Source organism: Salvia hispanica, chromosome 2 (assembly GCF_023119035.1).
Source record: "Salvia hispanica cultivar TCC Black 2014 chromosome 2, UniMelb_Shisp_WGS_1.0, whole genome shotgun sequence".
Lineage (NCBI taxonomy): Eukaryota > Viridiplantae > Streptophyta > Magnoliopsida > Lamiales > Lamiaceae > Salvia > Salvia hispanica.
Window position 1 is genome coordinate 35204457 of NC_062966.1, and position 17612 is coordinate 35222068.

Genomic DNA, 17612 nt, shown 5'->3' on the forward strand with positions numbered 1-17612 from the left:
GAATAAATGGAACATAAATTATACCCCCAAGTTGATAGATTTTGAAGAAAAAACATGAAAATTAAGGATATAAAATGTGAGAAAATTTTACCTCAATTAAATTATAATCCGCTTAAGAATCTGGCGAGCTGACTTATTGTTCCATTTCAAGATTATGTAAAACGGGATATAAATAAATTAGAGTTGCTATTTTTGAAGATAAAACGTGCTGTAATTAATTTTTTTTTATACAAAAAGTGCTTAAATTGGTGATGTAGAATATGAATATTAATCGTTTTTATTATGGAGTTGTGGATTCTTAGAATGTACTGTAAAAGGTTTGAATATAAGTGATGAGTGATATATAACTTTGAAATTATTGGGTACGTAGTCTAAGTTTGAATTTAAGTGATGACTGATAACTTTGAAATTATTGGGCAGATAGAATTGAATAGCTATTGGGTAGATAGAATTGAAATTATAGTAGGAGTAATTTGGTAGATAGGCTTGAGTAGCTAGCTTTTATGTGCGTGTGTGTAAAATGATTGTATTTACGAGTTCTATGTTTATAGTCTATTTTGTTCCCTTCATTTTAATGCATAATTAGTTTGTCACGAATTTCGATCATTTACATATTACACATATATACATAATTATGTGGCTGAGGAGTGTTAGGGTGCAACCACCTCTTAAAATAACAACATACCACCATTCCTAGCCAATCATTTGTATACGTAGACGAATAATAAGCTGCCATGTGGCAAAAAGGGTAAAAAACACGGCCAGCAATATGCAAGAATGTATATAACAATTTTTCTCAGCCAACAATATCCAACACGCTATACAACAATCTATAGATTATTGTGTAGCGTTTATAATATTGTTGTATATGTGGTGTCACGATGCCACTTTAAGAGTGTTGTCGTTTTAACACAAACCTCACGTGGCATAATTTGAAATATGTTGGCTTTGATTATATAAAAATAATTAAAAATATTTTTAGATTTTTCACATGGTATAATAGTAATAAAAGATAGGAGTAGTAGTACTATCAATTAAAATTATACGGAGAAAAATAGAAATAAATATTTGAAGAACGAAACCTGAAAAACGTCATCTTAATTAATTAATTTGGAAACGAAACATTGAATTAATTTCCTTGCAAAAACATTGAATCAGTTAAATAAAAACTAATGTGACATATATAGTTTCTGCAACAACAAAAAAAGTTATCATCACTTTTATTATATGTACTCACAATTCACATATATATCAACAAGTTAATGTAAAAGTCAACTAATTCTCGAAATAGAACAGAAATACAATGGTACGACGACAAGTATGTCGAGTCTCCCATTCTTGATAGAATTAAAAATCTCTAAATCTTCACCTTTTTTTTGTATCTGCACGCTTTGTAACAACGAGCAAAAGGGTCTTTTTCTTTGATAAATTTCATTGACATTTGTGAATGGGACAATAAAATCTGCATCTTGCTTGTTTGCAAGCCATTTTCTTTGAATACTAATTCATTTTGGACTACTTTGCTTTTATGCCTATCCAATTTCTGGAATTGATAAAGGTGTATACTAATTTTCCAATTTTACTTGTCAGATAGAATGTTATCAACTTCATGAAAATTTCTTGTTGTTAGTGGTGAAAAATTCTTCCATGTTTAAAACATTAAGAATATTATCTTAATTTGAATACGACCACTCTCTTAGAATCTTGTATTGTATGTAGATAAAAGATAAATAGAATAAATAAGCCAATAATAGTAGTACTTATTTTTGTGACTTGGAATTGAAGCTAATTAGTTAGTCATGTTTGTCATGTGACCCTTTTTTAGACATATAGTTATAATTTATCATATACATAAATTATTCGATGATAAACCAAGAGTAAATTAATTGATTCACATGAAAACGTACGTGTATATTCTTAAGATGATCAAGGCAAAAAAAGAGATGTAGATTTTTCTATTTTTAAAAAAGGAAAATCCACAGCTTTTTTGCTTCTATACACAGTGAATTTTGGAAATTGAGCTGTAAAAGGTTACATGCATCATTTGAGCAAGAAAACTTTAACTTCCTTACTTTTCTTGCTTACGAAACTATATCTATATATCTATAAAGTAGTTTCGTTTTTTATGGTGGAGATAAAGTTTGTATTTAATTATTAATCAAATGCATACACGTTCGTGATATATATAAACCATGGTAATAGTAATTCGCTATTTTTTAAGTTTATGGAAAATATAAAAAAGTTACCAAAGTTAATAACTTTACCTACTATTACTCCTTATAAATAATTCAGAGGTGGTTTTAGACCATGATAAAGTTAAATTTTACTTAAAAGCAGATTCCTCATTAGTGTTCAAATATATATGGTTTTTGATAAAGACAGTCCATATCTATTGGGCCGAGATATTAAATCCATAAGAAGGCCTTGAAGCAATATCAACACAGCCCAAACACGGGGAAAGCTCAAATATATCTCTATTCTCTCCATTGAATATTCAATGCTTCATGTGTGCAAAAGTAAAATAAATAAAAAATCTTAGTGACATAATGATTTTGCTAATAGATTTTCAACATGAACAAAAACATGTGTAAACTTACAATAGTAAAACTTCCATATCTCAACATGAGCTTTTGAAGAAGAGGCAATGTACTTACCTTTTCCATATATAGAGGCTTCCATTCTTCCATTTCTGATTTCAAGAGTTAGACTCCTAAGTGAGTTTGGAAAGGTAAGCTTTCGTGAAAAATCATTGCTAAGAGATTCCAGAGTAAACAAGTTGTGGTTATCTACAGGAATTGCTCTGAGATACTCCAACTTATTTACGAGAATTTTATTAAATACTCCAACATTGCACCCAAGGCTACACTAGACAAAACTCATATTTAAGTAAAATATGAATTCAAAAATTAATAGTAGTATATAATGCAAAAACAAATGGACATCTAAATTATTATATATTGACAATCAAAGGATCTCAATAGTAAGGCTCTATTTCAACTTTAAAGTTGCGATTTGCTAAGGTCATCAGAGAATGGTCATCATCGTATCGCTTGCCGAGGATAACGGAAACTTTAAAAGATATTTCTTCTTCTCCTTGTAATTCCTCTTGTTCCACGACCATTCTCCTCGCACTTATTACTAATGCTTCCCAGCAATGATATATTCTCACGGATTTCAGTGTCGGAATTTCACCAAGTTCTGCAGGGAACTCCTTCAAAGATACCTCGGAAAGACTAAGATGCTCGAGGCATGGGAAGTGAGAGCTCTCTGTCATCCACCGTTCCAAGCCACTACACAAGCCAAGTTCCAAATATTTGAGACTGGGGAACTGGCCTTCCACTGTTTCCCATTTGCACGTTGTGAATTCTCCACCGTGCAACTTGAGCTTTTGAAGAAGAGGTAATGTACTTGCCTTTTCCAATATGTCTTCAATACTCCAAGAGTCAATTTCTTAAGAGTGTGTGGAAAGGTAAGCTTTCGCAACAAAGCACTCATACCATGGTCTTTGCATATGAGAGATTCAAGCTTTTGCAGACGTTCGATGTTGTGGAGACAATAGTCACCATCATTCTCAATATCCTCATCATCACCATTCTCAATATCCCCATCATGACCAGAATCAATATCCTCATCATCACCAGATCAATTCGCTTTGAGGGTATGGTGAAAGTCCCAATTTCTTGATATTGGGAATTCTCCGAACCATCATCTCATCACACTTGAAATTTCTTACTCCTTTGAGGGTTTGTAGATTCTCCATGATCACAATCTTGTCACTCGAAGGATCTGGGAGATGCAATCCTCCATCGTTGCGCAAGTCAACATTATAATAATTGACATGCCTAAGTTGAGACATGTTCCAAATTTCAACCGGTGCATTCATGTTTAAATTCATGAATGATGGAGAATGAAGAATTAATGTCTGAAGACTCCAGAGGCGATTGATTGAATAAGGAAGTTGGGAACCTTCTTTTATGACAAACATCAAGAAACCTCAAATTAACCAACTAGAACAATTCTCTCAGGGAATACTCATGTCCTCTTCGATAGGAAAATATGTCGTATGCTCGCAATGTCCTCAACAATCTTAAATTGGACAACAATTGAACTCTTTCATAATCACTTATCCAGGAACGCACGTGTGGTGTAGATCTCATGGCATCAAGGACTTCCTTCTCTGAAGTGCTTCTCGGAATAAATACACGACATTGGCTAGACGTGTCTAGAGGATTATGTTGTCTGACCACATGATAAAACCCCTCCTTCTCAGCTTCTATCAAGCAAAGGTTTGTCAACAAATCATGGATTTTCAAGTACTTCATGCTTCCAATTCTCCTAAACTCGTGAACAAGAATTAGATTTCTCGCAACCAGTTCATCTAAGTACTATTTAACTATTGCTTCCAAACTTTTGCCATTTACTGGTTTTACAAATTCTTCAGAAACCCATAGCTTGATGAGTGTCGAGACTCGAATTTTACTATCCTCCTCAAACATTCCCATATGTATAAAGCACGGCTTAACCAATATTTCCTCTTCAACAAAACACTTTTGGATAGACAAGTCGACTTCGCTATGCTCGCCATAGACGGACCAGCCAAGCCTTGGAAGCAATTGCTCGTTCATCGCTGTCCCTCTATATCGTGGGACAGATTTGTTCAAGAGCTCTTCAAACGTTTTGGTGATACTATCCCATCAGAAAGCCGCGTCACCAGCAATTCATCCAAGTACATCAGTGACGATATTGTTACTGTCCATGTTGCCAAAAACCAGCCAAAAACCAGCCAAAATTTTCACCCACACCCAACAATAGTACTTCAGTTATCCTACCCACCGTGACAGCACCATTGCTGCCCTCTAGTCCACCTACAACAGCCTGTCACGAGATAGCAGCTATTAAAACATCTACAAACCACCCTGATCTCGGAACCACTAAAGACGATAGCGCGCCCCTGCCCTTTCCAGTACAACATGCCTTTCTACCTCCGGTCCGTAGGACTCTACCACCTTCTACCACACTGCCTACACCAGCCACGGTGACAGCACCGCTGCTCTCTGCCAGCCCCAACATTCTGCAGTTTCGGTCTTCGTTCCCAGCCTTGCTGCAATGTTTAGTTCCTGCTGCGGGCCACCAGTCCACTCCTATGGTGGTCCCCTTTTCGGATTCCCTATTTTCATCAGCGGGTGTTCCATTCTCCTATCTGGTCATGCTGCGGTTCCTACATATAGTTGGCAATCTTCTCTGGTTCAATGCTATGGCTACTACCCGAAAGCATGGGTTTGAACCTCCACAGGACAGAGTGATGTGTTACGAATTTTAACTGAGCCTTGAGGACAAGGCTGTATTGAGGGCGAGGCAGTTGATATGGATTGGAGGAGTGAAAATAGGGAAGTAGGTGAGCCAACTAATTAGGTAGTGGAGATATCGCAGCAGCCAACAACTGGACCAGAGTTTTTGAGGAAAAGCTGAGTGAGTAAATCAGTTGCAATGGCCGAAGGATTGTGGCAGACTTAGTCAAACTTGCATTTCAATTTTGAATTTCTGTTACCTTTATTTCAGCATCTTAGTATCTATAAATAGGGAGTCTTTTATCAGTTTAGACATCTTTGGAGAGATCACCAATTTGAACGGTTGTAGACCGTGGCCTCCTGCTTGAGGATTATTTTCTGTTCCAGTTCAATTAATTATATTCATCATTCTCTTTTCCTTTTATATTCTTGCTCATCTGTCTCCGGCCTTTACTCCTATCAGAATGTTTAATGATGAGAAGCAAGGCAGATAAATGATCGGTTAAGGCACTAATCCCAGGCAAGAAGTTGGCTATTTTAGACCAATCATGGTCTCTTGGAAGGCTAGAAATTCATTATGTTTGCTTTTTGAGTGTATGTGTTGATAAGTACATAATTTAAATTTGCAAATTCTTTTGTGCTATATGTGATCAAATACAAGCAACTTTTGTTTTTTATAGTATACATTTGTAAATCCCCTAAATATTATTTTTGACCTTTCCAGAAGCTCGTGAAGCATATAATCCGTTTCTTGTAATGGAATTCCCTCCAACTTATCGACTCGCCGGTCCGACGAATCCATGCGCATCTCTAATTGATCAAAGCGCGACATGATCCGGTCAAAACCCTGCTTGAACGTGTCGGCGGTCTCCTACCCGTGTGGGCGCCCTACTTCGCGGATGATATCGCGCGGTGGCGGACGCGGCAGTCCGCTGATCTCACGGTTTCCGGCCATAGCTTGGCGACGCAATCAACCGATCCTCAATTCCTTAGCGTTACCCCCGGTCAATACCGGTGAGGGGGGTTGTTTCTGTCGTTCAAATCCATGAGTACTGAATACTGAATGAAAGCACCAGTTTGTTAAGAGTCTCATTCTCCTAACGAAGAGCAATCTGCAAAACGCACACGAAATACCACAAATCCGGCGCCCTTCACTACAAGGTCGGTGGCTAAAAAGATAAAACTGGCGCGGAGGTCTTCTCCTTTGGCAGTGAATAGGATTTCAAGAGTATTACACAAGTAATTTGGACAAATAATTCTTCATTGATGAAAAAGATAGAACAATGAATAGCCCTTTTGTAAACTACGGACCCTAGACATTGGAAAAGAACCAACAAAGAAAACCCGACGGGCTTATAACTCGCCCGACTCAACATAAGTTTAAAAATAAAATAAAATAAAATATCCTTTCACAAAATAACTACTAAAATTAAAATAAAAAATACCAAAAACATAACTACTAATTGGGTGGCTTGAGCTGGTCCCTTGGCCTTAACTTCCGTCCTATCGTCGGTGCTTCCGCCGGCTCCGGCATCGCTACTTACAGTTCTTCTCCCTCCGGTTCCGTTGTCGACTCTTTCTCGGCTGGAGTGTTCACCACACTCTCGCCAGCTACCGCCTCTGCAATGTCCTCTGTCGTCGATGGAGGTGCGTTTGTAACATAATATTCCAAAACCAAGCAATATCAAGCACCAGAATGCTTGGCAAAATTTTCATGGGAAATAGTTGTGGTAATTTACAAGATATGACCATATCTATATCAGTATATTACAAGTCATATCTATTTAAATGTTAATTAAAGTTTATTATACAGTATAAAGCAAAAACACATGGACGGTATATATCAAACAACATGGAAAAAAATACACAACACTAGACACCTAAAATATTACTGGCAAAGGGATCTCACCAGTCAGTATTAACTTGAAAATTTGGATTTGCCAACTTCTGCAGCTCTTCCTTCTTCCTCCGGAGCCTAACTTCAACTTTAAAGGATAGTAATTCTTCTTCTTGTAATTCCTCTTGTTCATCCACCATTTTCTTCGCACTCTTCACCACTGATTCGCTGCAATCATCCAAGATCACAGATTTCAATGTTGGAATTTCACCAAGTTCCGCAGGGATCTCCTTCACTGACATCTTATAAAGATAAAGGTGCTCGAGGCACGGGAAGTGGGAGCTCTCCATCACCCAGCATTCCAAACCAAAACACGAGCCAAGTAACAAATATTTGAGACTGGGGAACGTGTCTTCAACTGTTTCCCATTTTTTTGTTTGGAAACGTCCATCATTCAACTTGAGCTTTTGAAGGAAGGGTAATGTACTTACTTTTTCTAACACATCTTCCATACTATAATGTTTGAAATCAAGAGTTAGACTCTTGATAGAGTGTGGAAAGGTAAGCTTTCCCAACAAATCACCCCTGGCATAGCCTTTACATCGAAAAGATTCCAGCTTCTGCAAGTGTTTGATGTTGTAGACACAATAGTCATCATCACGAGACTCAGTTCTCACATTTATGTAATAGTATAGACCCAATTTCTTGATATTGGGAATTCTACGAACCATCGTCTCATCACACTTGAAATTCTTTACTCCTTTCAGGGTTCGTAGATTCTCCATGATCACAATGCTGCCGCTGGGAGTATCACGGAGATGCAATGCTCGTCTCCAGAAATGAACATGTCTAAGTTGAGGCATGTTCCAAATTTCAACAGGTGCATTAAGGCGTCCTATAGAACCACAAACAATTAAGGTTTGTAAACTCCAGAGAAGATTGATTGAAGAAGGAAGTTGAGGGTACCGATCAGATTTAACAATAAGAAGTCTCAAATTAACCAACTCAAACAATTTTCCCAAGGAATAATCATGTCCTTGTGGATAGAAATCTTTGTTGTGTGCTTTCAGTGTCCTCAACAGTCTTAAATCGGGAACATATAGAATTCTTTCACCATCACATATGCATGTACGGGCATACGGTCTAGATTTCATGGCATCAATGACTTTCCCCTCTGGAGTGCTTCGTAGAATAACTACACGTCGTTGGCTATACGTACCTTGAGGACTGTGTTGCCCGACCACATCATAGAACCTCTCCTTTTGAGCTTCTCTCAAGCAAAGGTCTCTTAACGGATTTTCAAGTACTTCATGCTTCCAGTTGACCCCTGCTCATGAACTAGAATTAGTTTTCTATCAACTAATTCATTTAAGTACTCTTTTGCAACTGTTTCCAAACTCTTCCCACTTATTGGTTTTAGAAATCCTTCAGAAATCCATAGTTTGATGATTATTGAGACTCGAATCTCACTATCCTCCTCGAACATTCCCATATATAGAAAGCACGGCTTGAGATAAACAGGCAAATGGTTGTAGCTCAACTTTAGTATTTTCAAACAATGCTTATCATTCTCAGAATTGACTAGTGAACTCGTGCTTCTCACAATAGATTCCCAACATTCTTTTGTTCGTTCCATTTTTTTCAAAAGACCTCCCATCACAACAATTGATAACGGAAGTCCTTTACAACTATTTACAATTTTTTTTCCAATTTTCTCCAATTCCAAAGGCCAACTTTCCCCCCCAAACACAATCTTGCAGAACATATTCCAACAACTTTGCTCATCCATAAATTTCATTTCAAGGCTATAAGTGTTATCCAATTGAGATGCCAATTTTGATAGCCTAGTTGTCACCATTATCCGACTACCATTATGATTGTTAGGAAAATAGAGTTGTATCTTCTCCCATGACTCAATACTCCACATATCATCCAAAACAATTAGATATCTTCTATATGATAAACATTTGTGGAGTGCTACTCCTAATTCATCTTCTCTCATTTGTCTCAACTCTTCTTTATTAGCTTGAGATAGAATTCCACAAAGAAGTTCTTTTATGTTATATTGTTGAGAAATCGTAAGCCATGCACAAATATCAAAATGGTGACAAATAAGTGGTTGTGCATAAACATTTTTGGCAAGAGTGGTCTTACCTATTCCTGCCATTCCTACGATCGGGATGACTTGGCAATCGAGTCGTGCGTCAGTGAGCTTATCCATGAGTTCAAGCAGGGCATCATCAATGCCTACCATAACTGTGCTGGTCAGGTTGGAGGGAGAATATATCGAAGATGTTAAGGATGCAGAAGATGTTGAGATGTGTATCTGTGTAATATCTTTGAGTGCCATGATCTCCATCACCTCTTTCTTGATCAAAAACATGTCTTCTATCACCTTCATCATACTCTCATACAAGTCTACAGATGTTGGGCTATTATTTTTGGGCTCCTTTAGACCTTGGAAGCAATTGAAGAACCCAATCCAATCCCTTTTAACTTCAGAGGCCGCGGGAAGAATTTGATCCACAATGTGAGATTCAATGACATCTTCAGCCGCATAAACTGCATCTGCAATGCGCATTTCCAACGGATCTGGCTCATCACCATCAGCAAAAGAAGACTCATAACCTTCAAGAAATTCTTGCAAGAACATGACCATTTCAGTGAGAGATACAACTTGTTTTTTGTCCATAGAAATTGGAGGGAAAGGATGATGCTCGATCTGATGGATGATCTGCATAAGAGAAACTAGAGCAGCATAAGCCGCCATCTCCGATTGATATGATTTTTTTTCTTAGGAAGTAGAAAATGCAGAAACAATATGAGGAAATAATAGGTGCAAATGAAACTGGGGATTGAGTCAAGACATTACTTTAATGAATTATTGCCAGTAGATATATTATTTAACAATATTTGGTTGCTGAAATGCTTAAACAAATAGCAGTAGTTAAGATGCAATGTAATGGCGTCCAAGTAAGAAAGTCTCATGCCCTTTCCTTAGAAAATTTTGGGTCCTATGTACTCAATTCTCTTTATCATTATTTATGGATTCGATCTCTTACTATCCTAATTAAATTAGCCTTGCCTGCACCAATAATAGCACTCTCATAATGCGAAGGAGGGGATAGTTCCAATGAATATGATTATGGACTATTTCAATCAGATTCCTTCATTAGTCTTGCAGTGGATGCAACCTTCAGATAAATATATAGAGAAATAGTGATTGAAAAATAAATTAAAACTCACTTTCCTTAACTGAATATATAGAGACTAATTTTGTTAGAAAAATTAATTGAGGAGCAACACAATTATAAAAAAGGAACAAGAAAATACACTAGTAGGATTTAATGCTCCTTATAATTAATTTGAATTCAAATATTAATGATTTTGTCGCCATGTTAGCATATCATCATGTGTGAAGAGAAAATCAACATTTTTTTTTCATTTTCCCTTTTAAGTTAATTTGAATGTAATTATGTGAAAACCATAAATTGTAACTTTAGGTTATTTGAAATGCAATTGAATAGTACTCCCTCCCTCTGTCCGCCATTAGGAGTCCCAGTCACTTTTGCGCACTCGTTTGATAAAAATGATAATTAATAGTTAAAGTGGAGAAATGGTAAAATAAGAGGGTGTTGAGAAGATTCTTATCAACAATATTCTCCCTCTTACTTTACCATTTCTCCACTTTAACTATTTATTATCATTTTTTCAAAACGAGCGTGCAAAAGTGACCGGGATTCCTAATGACGGACGGAGGGAATATTATTTTATGAAAATCATGTGCTAAAAAATTACAAATAATGAACATATATATATGTAGCATAATGAGCTTATAATTTATATGGGGAACGGTGGCAATTTTGATATCATGGTTTTAGTGCACCATTTTTAATTTCTTTAATCAATTAAATATTAATTGAGAATTCGTAACAATAAACTAAAGCTCATTAAATTCTAATTGGAGGATAACGAACACTGACTAGAACTAATAAATTTTAGTCGATTAAAGGCCAAAATTGGTCCTAAATATATGGTCATTTTACCTTTTTAGTCATAAACTTTATTTTTTGGATTTTTTGGTCCTACACATATGAAAATTTGATCATTTTAGTTCTCTGTCAATAGTTCCGTTAAAAACTAACGGTCAACGGCGATTTTGACCAAATTAAACTCTTAATTATGATTTTTAAGTTACTAATTAATCTCCAAATTAAACTCTTAATTCTTTCTTCTTCATTCCTCTATTCTTTCATCTTCTTCCTTCATAATCCACACCCCACTGCCGCCGCCGCCAACACCCTCTCCCTTACTACCCCTCCACGCTGCAACAGATTCTCATGGGTGAGCAGGCTCACACCCAAATCGAAGCACCTAAACCAGAATCCCAAATCGAACAATCCAATTCGCATCAAGATTCTAACTCCCATCCATCACCGCCCAAATCTGACCCCAATTCCAACCCCAATCTCCAAATCCCTCACCCCCAGCCCGCCACCTCCGTACCCGAGGCATCCCACGCCATCCCCACCGAGATCTCCCACAACAATCCCCACAATCCCTCCAAAATTCCAATTCGCCCCCAAAAAGTCTGCAAACTATTGGCTCAGGCCATCGCCGCTGTGAAGCTAGCCACTGATGATTCATCTATCTCCGCTTCGTTTTCTTCAGCCCCCAATTTAGCCGCCATTACTCCCGCCTCCGCCAAGAAAATAAAAATCCTAGATTTAATTCTAATTTTAAATGGATATTTGTTAAAATAATTAGGAGATTAATTAGTGACTTAAAAATAAGAATTAAGAGTTTAATTTGGTCAAAATCACCGTTGACCGTTAGTTTTTAACGGAACTATTAACGGGGGACCAAAATGATCAAATTTCCATATATGCAGGACAAAAAAATTCATAAGATAAAATTTAGGACAAAAAAGGTAAAATGACCATATGTGTAGGACCAATTTTGACATTTACTCATTTTTGTCACAGAGGAGAAATAAGTTGGGCCGCTAATACACGAAATCGAGCCCATTAAGTGCGGCCCAAAATAAGATTTGGACATTTCTCAGTTCCAGTGATATTGGGCAATGACAAATGAGTGGTGCTTCGCCGCTTCCAAAATAACAGCAATTTATAAACTCGATTTTTCATTCATTTTTTAGATAGAAAGGAAAATAATATCATCTGCTGTATACAAGTGGTTGTTAGAGAGCTGCACAAAATCAGATCCAAATTGTCAGCCATGAGAGCTCTTCAAGCTTCGACTTCCTACAGCGCCGGCCTAGGCATTTCCTCCGTCGCTGCTCCGCCGTCGCGTCCGCGTCGCCGCCTTGGCGCACTCGCTAAAGGTACCTTTGTGGTTTTACGTGAATCGGGCCAATTAATTTACAAATTTCTTCTGATAGTTAGGAATTGAGAGATGATTGTGCGTTGTTGTAGTTGAGCCGACGGAGAAATCGATCGAAATAATGAGGAAATTCTCGGAGCAGTATGCGAGGAAGTCCGATACATATTTCTGTGTCGATAAAGGGGTCACCTCTGTTGTCATCAAGGTATTCGTTTCAATTTCTCATTAATGTCTGTGTTTGTATTTGTATTCGTTTCATGGACAATTTTATTGAGAAAAAGCTCAATGTATTTGCTCAGAGGTTTAGTTTACTCTATATTCATCTGAATTAGAAATAGAAGCACATATCCTCTTAGCTGGAATAAGTTACAAATTGAATAGAGAAGCCATGGCTGTTAGTCAATCTGTTAGTCGCAGCTATCGCAGATAGCTAGAAAAAAATGTGTATGCATCATTAGTAAATCATCCAGAAATTGAATAGGAATCTAGTCTCTCTAGTGAGAGTTCAAGTCATTCTGGCGAATGCTTTGTTTATCTTGAATTCTGTTTGTGTCCATAGCTTTCATAGTGTGAGTAGTGTGTTAGTACAGATGATCTCCTTGGAAATTTTAATCTCTAACAAGACACTTATCACAATTTTAATGATGTGAAAACGAGTGGTTTCTAGCTCATCCTGCTGAATTGTTGTCAATTTTTATTGTTATGGTGCGACATGGAAATCAACTACTATAAGTTGCTGCACTTTTCAGCTGAAGTTACTCGTTTCTTTGGTGAATCTTCATTCTTGGCCACTACTATGCTGTTAAATTTTGATGAAAGCCAGTTTGTTGCTTTATGTTTGTGACTTTGTGCATGTGGAATATGATATGTGGTGCTTACACCGAGTAATTCATATCCAGCTTCAGTGCTCACTTCTAAGTGTATACTACTTTACAAGAACAGGAATTTTTTAATTTAAGGTTTTATGAAATGGCTATATTACTGAATACATAACTTTACAGTATTAGTAAGGAAATATTCTTGAAGGAGATATATGATTACTTTTTCAGCATATCATAAACTATGACTGAATGTGCTTTGTCAAATTTGGAAACAGGGACTGGCAGAACACAGGGATACATTGGGTGCGCCTCTGTGCCCTTGCAGGTAGTTTTCCATCACAGTCAAACATATGTATACTACTTTAGATGCTTTCAGTAAGTTTTATTTTGAAATGTGAATTAGATTGTGAAATGAGCTGCATATATATATTCATCAATGTGGTTTCAGGCACTATGATGATAAGGCTGCTGAGGCACAACAGGGCTTTTGGAACTGTCCTTGCGTTCCTATGAGAGAAAGGTAAGGCTCAAGGGCTCTATGTTTACTGAACAGCTTTAGGTTATGATAGGGATAGAGTTATAGCCTATGATAAAAGATTTAGTGGCCCAGTAGTAGGAGCTAAATTGCCGATTATATTGGTGGTGAAGATGGAACCCAGTACTAGTGACTCATGACCTACAACTGTTAAAATCTTTTGAACCTGTAAGCCAAGGGCTCATGGACATTTAACCTGAAATATACGACAGATTCATCAGTTGAATGAATTTTAGTGATGATTACTTGCAATAAAGTGTCAGTAATTTGCATGACCTCCCTACCTTGTTTCTTTCCACGTATAAAAAGCATTTCATACTACTATGATGATGAGTTATGGCATTTGATGTCCATAATCCATATAAGCGGCTGGAATCATCTCAATTCTTGCAACATTGGAACTAAAGTTTACATGTTTTATATTCCAACTTGGCTTAGTTTCCTGCCTGCTGTATGTTTTTTTTTCTTAGAACTTGTTGCTTTTCCATCCAATATTTGGAATGTTATCGCTACATTTGTTCGTTTATCATCAGAATCAGTGTATACTCCTTCTTACCACCCATTATAGGGCCATTTCAAAAATTGCTCATTAGACATTAGTTTGGGTAATTCAGATCTTATTTATTTTAAGTTTTTCTATTGTTGCCCACTCAATGATTGTAGTCGGGCAACATTGTCTTTCATGTCCTAATTGCTCTGGTGCTTTAACAGGAAGGAATGCCACTGCATGCTTTTTCTCACCCCTGATAATGATTTTGCTGGTCAGGAGCAGGTAACAAATAAAATACACCATGATGTTTTCTTCTTTCATTTAAGGGGGCTTAACTTAAAACTCTGCAAAAGTTTCAAATCGAAGGTTCCGTCGCTTAAAATTTTCAGTCTCACTCTATAGCCTCTTGTTAATAATGTTGAACCTCCATGTTATCTCCTTTCCTACTTGATTGGTGCCCGTTACTCAGTCGAAGCAACCTTCTGCTATGCAGGCCATCACAATGGAAGAGATCCGAGAAACAACAGCAAACATGTAACACTATCTTCCTGTATTCAAACTCGCCTGTCTTCAGTAGGTACAAATCAATGTATGTAAATCTGTATCATAATTACAAATATGGTATACGTTTTTACTCCCAATGACCATATGACACATGATGTGAAAATTTCCGTGTTCGATTTGCTCGATCACCGAGTTGGCTGGAAACATCAGAATTCTTGTATCTGGAGTTGTTTCTGGGTGAGAGTTTTGTCTATTTGTGCTATCATCATGCAGGTTGAGAAGAGTTTGTAAATTATGAAATTTTATTCATTCATTCAATGATCCAGAAAGAATAGATGTAACAAATTATAAAACATGAATAAAATCAACAGGCTTTAACACTAGGCGGCTGCGAACTAGAACTAGAAATAGAAACCTTGATCCCACAGTCTTTCCCATTCCTTGGAGCCAAAAACTTGTTAGACGATCTCGGCTGGTTGCAGGCGTGATCCGCCGGAAACCTATGCTTCAAGCAAACCCGGCCTCGGCAAGTCTTGCACGTTGCAGTGTTGGAGAACGTCAGAACCTCCTTGCACCGCCGCACAGGGCACGTCGGCTTCTTCTTCTTCCTCGGATCGCAGTCGCCGGACTTCTCGTGCCTCTCCAAAACCTTCTTCTCGTCCTCGCCAAAACATCCCGTCGTCTCGATCGCGGCCGAGCAAGCCTCGCAGACCACAACCTTACGGCTGCCGGCGTCGGGTTTCGGACACTCGTGCGATTTGGCTAACCGGTGTTCTAAACAAAACACCTGCGGAAAGGAAACATACATATCATTCGAATTCAAATTTGTTTATTTGGTGAAGAAAAGGAGTACCTTGTGACATGCGTTGCACGTAAAGGGGAGGAAATCGAGCTGATGGCAATCGGATTTTTGGCAATGGCTTCCTAAATCTGGAAAAGCTTCCGTTCCACCGCCCATCGGAATAAATCGTATGTATTAGATTGGTCGCCGGAGAAATCGTAGTCGATTCGATTGATGTCTTCCTCGTGGGGAAATTGTATCGGAAAAAATCCCGAGAGCGTTGCTTATATAAAGCAAATTTCTTGGGGAGGAAGAAGCACAATTCGAAGCGATTACGATGTCGGTTTCTTACGCGGGAGGAAACAGCTGACCGTGTTTTGTTTTTTTATTTATAAATAAATTAATTAATTTGTATCCTACGGGTTTGGACCTTGGATTGGACTAGAAAGGTCTGGATGCGTCGTATTGCTACATAGTGGGCTCAGGCCTTAAAACTGAATTGGGCCTATAAAATGAGTGGGGTTAAGGGAGTAGAAATCTGAGTTTTAAAGGGATTTAATTTAGTATTATCAATAAAGATATCGAATATTTGAAAGAATAAAGGATCAAACAAGTCTAAAGTCAAATAATCTGTCTATACATACATAAAATGCGAGTTTTGGCCTTAATTTTAAATATTTGTAAATTTTGTCCTCGGTTTGAAATATCTATAAGTTAGTAGATCAATTTGAATATTTATTGAATAACTTATTCCTATATATATTAATGGTCTGCGATGAATGAAATTAATAAATAATTTGCATTAACATGGGATTTTGATATAGGCATATGAGATCATATGAATTGATTTATATGTGTAGTTTAGCCATATGAATTGACTACAGCATTAGTGGGTTTAGGCGTTTAGTCGTTTATGTGTCAGAGAGAAATAATTTATGTGAAAGTTCTTTTGCCTATTTAAGGTAAATAAATGTCATATTCACTGCTTCGGCCTCTCAATCCAACACGTTGATTGATAATATTAGAGTTTAATTGAAAATTTTGGAATTGAGAATAATGATTCATTGTAAATACAATTTTGAAATCATACACTACCGTTTCATCTTATATACAACATTTTTTACAATTAAAAATTATTAATTGTTCCTTATTAAAAGTAATTTGTAACCGTCATATTTATGATTCTTTTTCAATACTTTATATCTATAAATATGTACCATTTGCAAGATTTCAATAAAAATTTGTAATAAAAAGGGAATTCACATTCCTAAACGATCTACATCCTAATAATACTTCATCAGTGATTCGAGTGCAGTGCTTGCATGTTTATAAATTCATTAAACATGGACAAACCAATGTAATCTCCTTGAAATACGTGTTCAACGAACAGATGGTATGGTGTCATTGCTTAGCTTATTACTATCTTTTTTAGAAATTTATCTAAAAACTAAAATCACACATTGTTTATTTTTCCATGCAGGGAACAAGGATTCAAGGCACGGTTCCAAGAAATTTTTATAATACTTTTATCTTTCTATCTATAAATATGTATCATTTGCTAGCTTATAATTCATTCCTCATTGTCTTGTCCCATTGCATCACGAATTCTCTGCAAAAAGAAGAATTTTTCTATGGGTATCACTCTTTATCTATAGTAGTACATTTATTTGAAATTATATTGTGTCAGTGATGTTAGTTCATATTTATGTTTTTTCTTAATGTTAGTTTGTTTTATTTTTTTGTTAGTTTTGTTTTAATTTTTTTATCGAGGTTATAATAAACCTTTTCTTTTTGTTACAAATATAGACATAAAAGTGTCGTAATTAACAAATATTTTTCATGTTGGCTAACCTTAAAATTTATTTAATTTTTTATCTATAATTATTTAACATATCGTCATTATATAATACTATAATTTTTATTTTTTAATTATGTAATGATTTTTTTTATTTAGTATTGTAATAATGTCTAATTAGTAGAATAAAAATATTATGTGTTGCGCATAGCGTGTAG

At 36.5% G+C, this 17612-nt stretch overlaps 3 protein-coding genes across 4 annotated transcripts; 1 reads left to right on the plus strand and 2 right to left on the minus strand.

The window, feature by feature from the left end:
• Positions 1–6692: 6692 nt before the first annotated feature.
• On the minus strand, positions 6693–9945 carry LOC125208155 (putative late blight resistance protein homolog R1B-14). Of its 2 annotated transcripts, XM_048107731.1 has the most exons (3): positions 9280–9945; positions 8345–8452; positions 6693–8020 (listed from the first exon to the last, which is right to left on the minus strand). In XM_048107731.1, the coding sequence occupies exons 1-3, from the start codon at positions 9893–9895 to the stop codon at positions 7194–7196; spliced, it is 1551 nt and encodes a 516-aa protein (XP_047963688.1). In that variant the 5' UTR covers positions 9896–9945; the 3' UTR covers positions 6693–7193. The 2 variants fall into 2 exon arrangements, with proteins under 2 accessions (XP_047963688.1, XP_047963687.1); XM_048107730.1 differs by having other exon boundaries at positions 6693–8452.
• Positions 9946–12277: 2332 nt separating this feature from the next.
• LOC125207390 (ferredoxin-thioredoxin reductase catalytic chain, chloroplastic) lies at positions 12278–15038 on the plus strand. The gene is made up of 6 exons (XM_048106703.1): positions 12278–12469; positions 12561–12673; positions 13565–13614; positions 13738–13809; positions 14536–14596; positions 14808–15038. Exons 1-6 carry the CDS (start codon positions 12364–12366, stop codon positions 14850–14852), a joined length of 447 nt encoding a protein of 148 aa, XP_047962660.1. The 5' UTR covers positions 12278–12363; the 3' UTR covers positions 14853–15038.
• A 72-nt stretch (positions 15039–15110) lies between these two features.
• On the minus strand, positions 15111–15928 carry LOC125207389 (zinc finger AN1 domain-containing stress-associated protein 12). The gene is made up of 2 exons (XM_048106701.1): positions 15672–15928; positions 15111–15605 (listed from the first exon to the last, which is right to left on the minus strand). The coding sequence occupies exons 1-2, from the start codon at positions 15774–15776 to the stop codon at positions 15183–15185; spliced, it is 528 nt and encodes a 175-aa protein (XP_047962658.1). The 5' UTR covers positions 15777–15928; the 3' UTR covers positions 15111–15182.
• Between the last annotated feature and the right edge of the window lie 1684 nt (positions 15929–17612).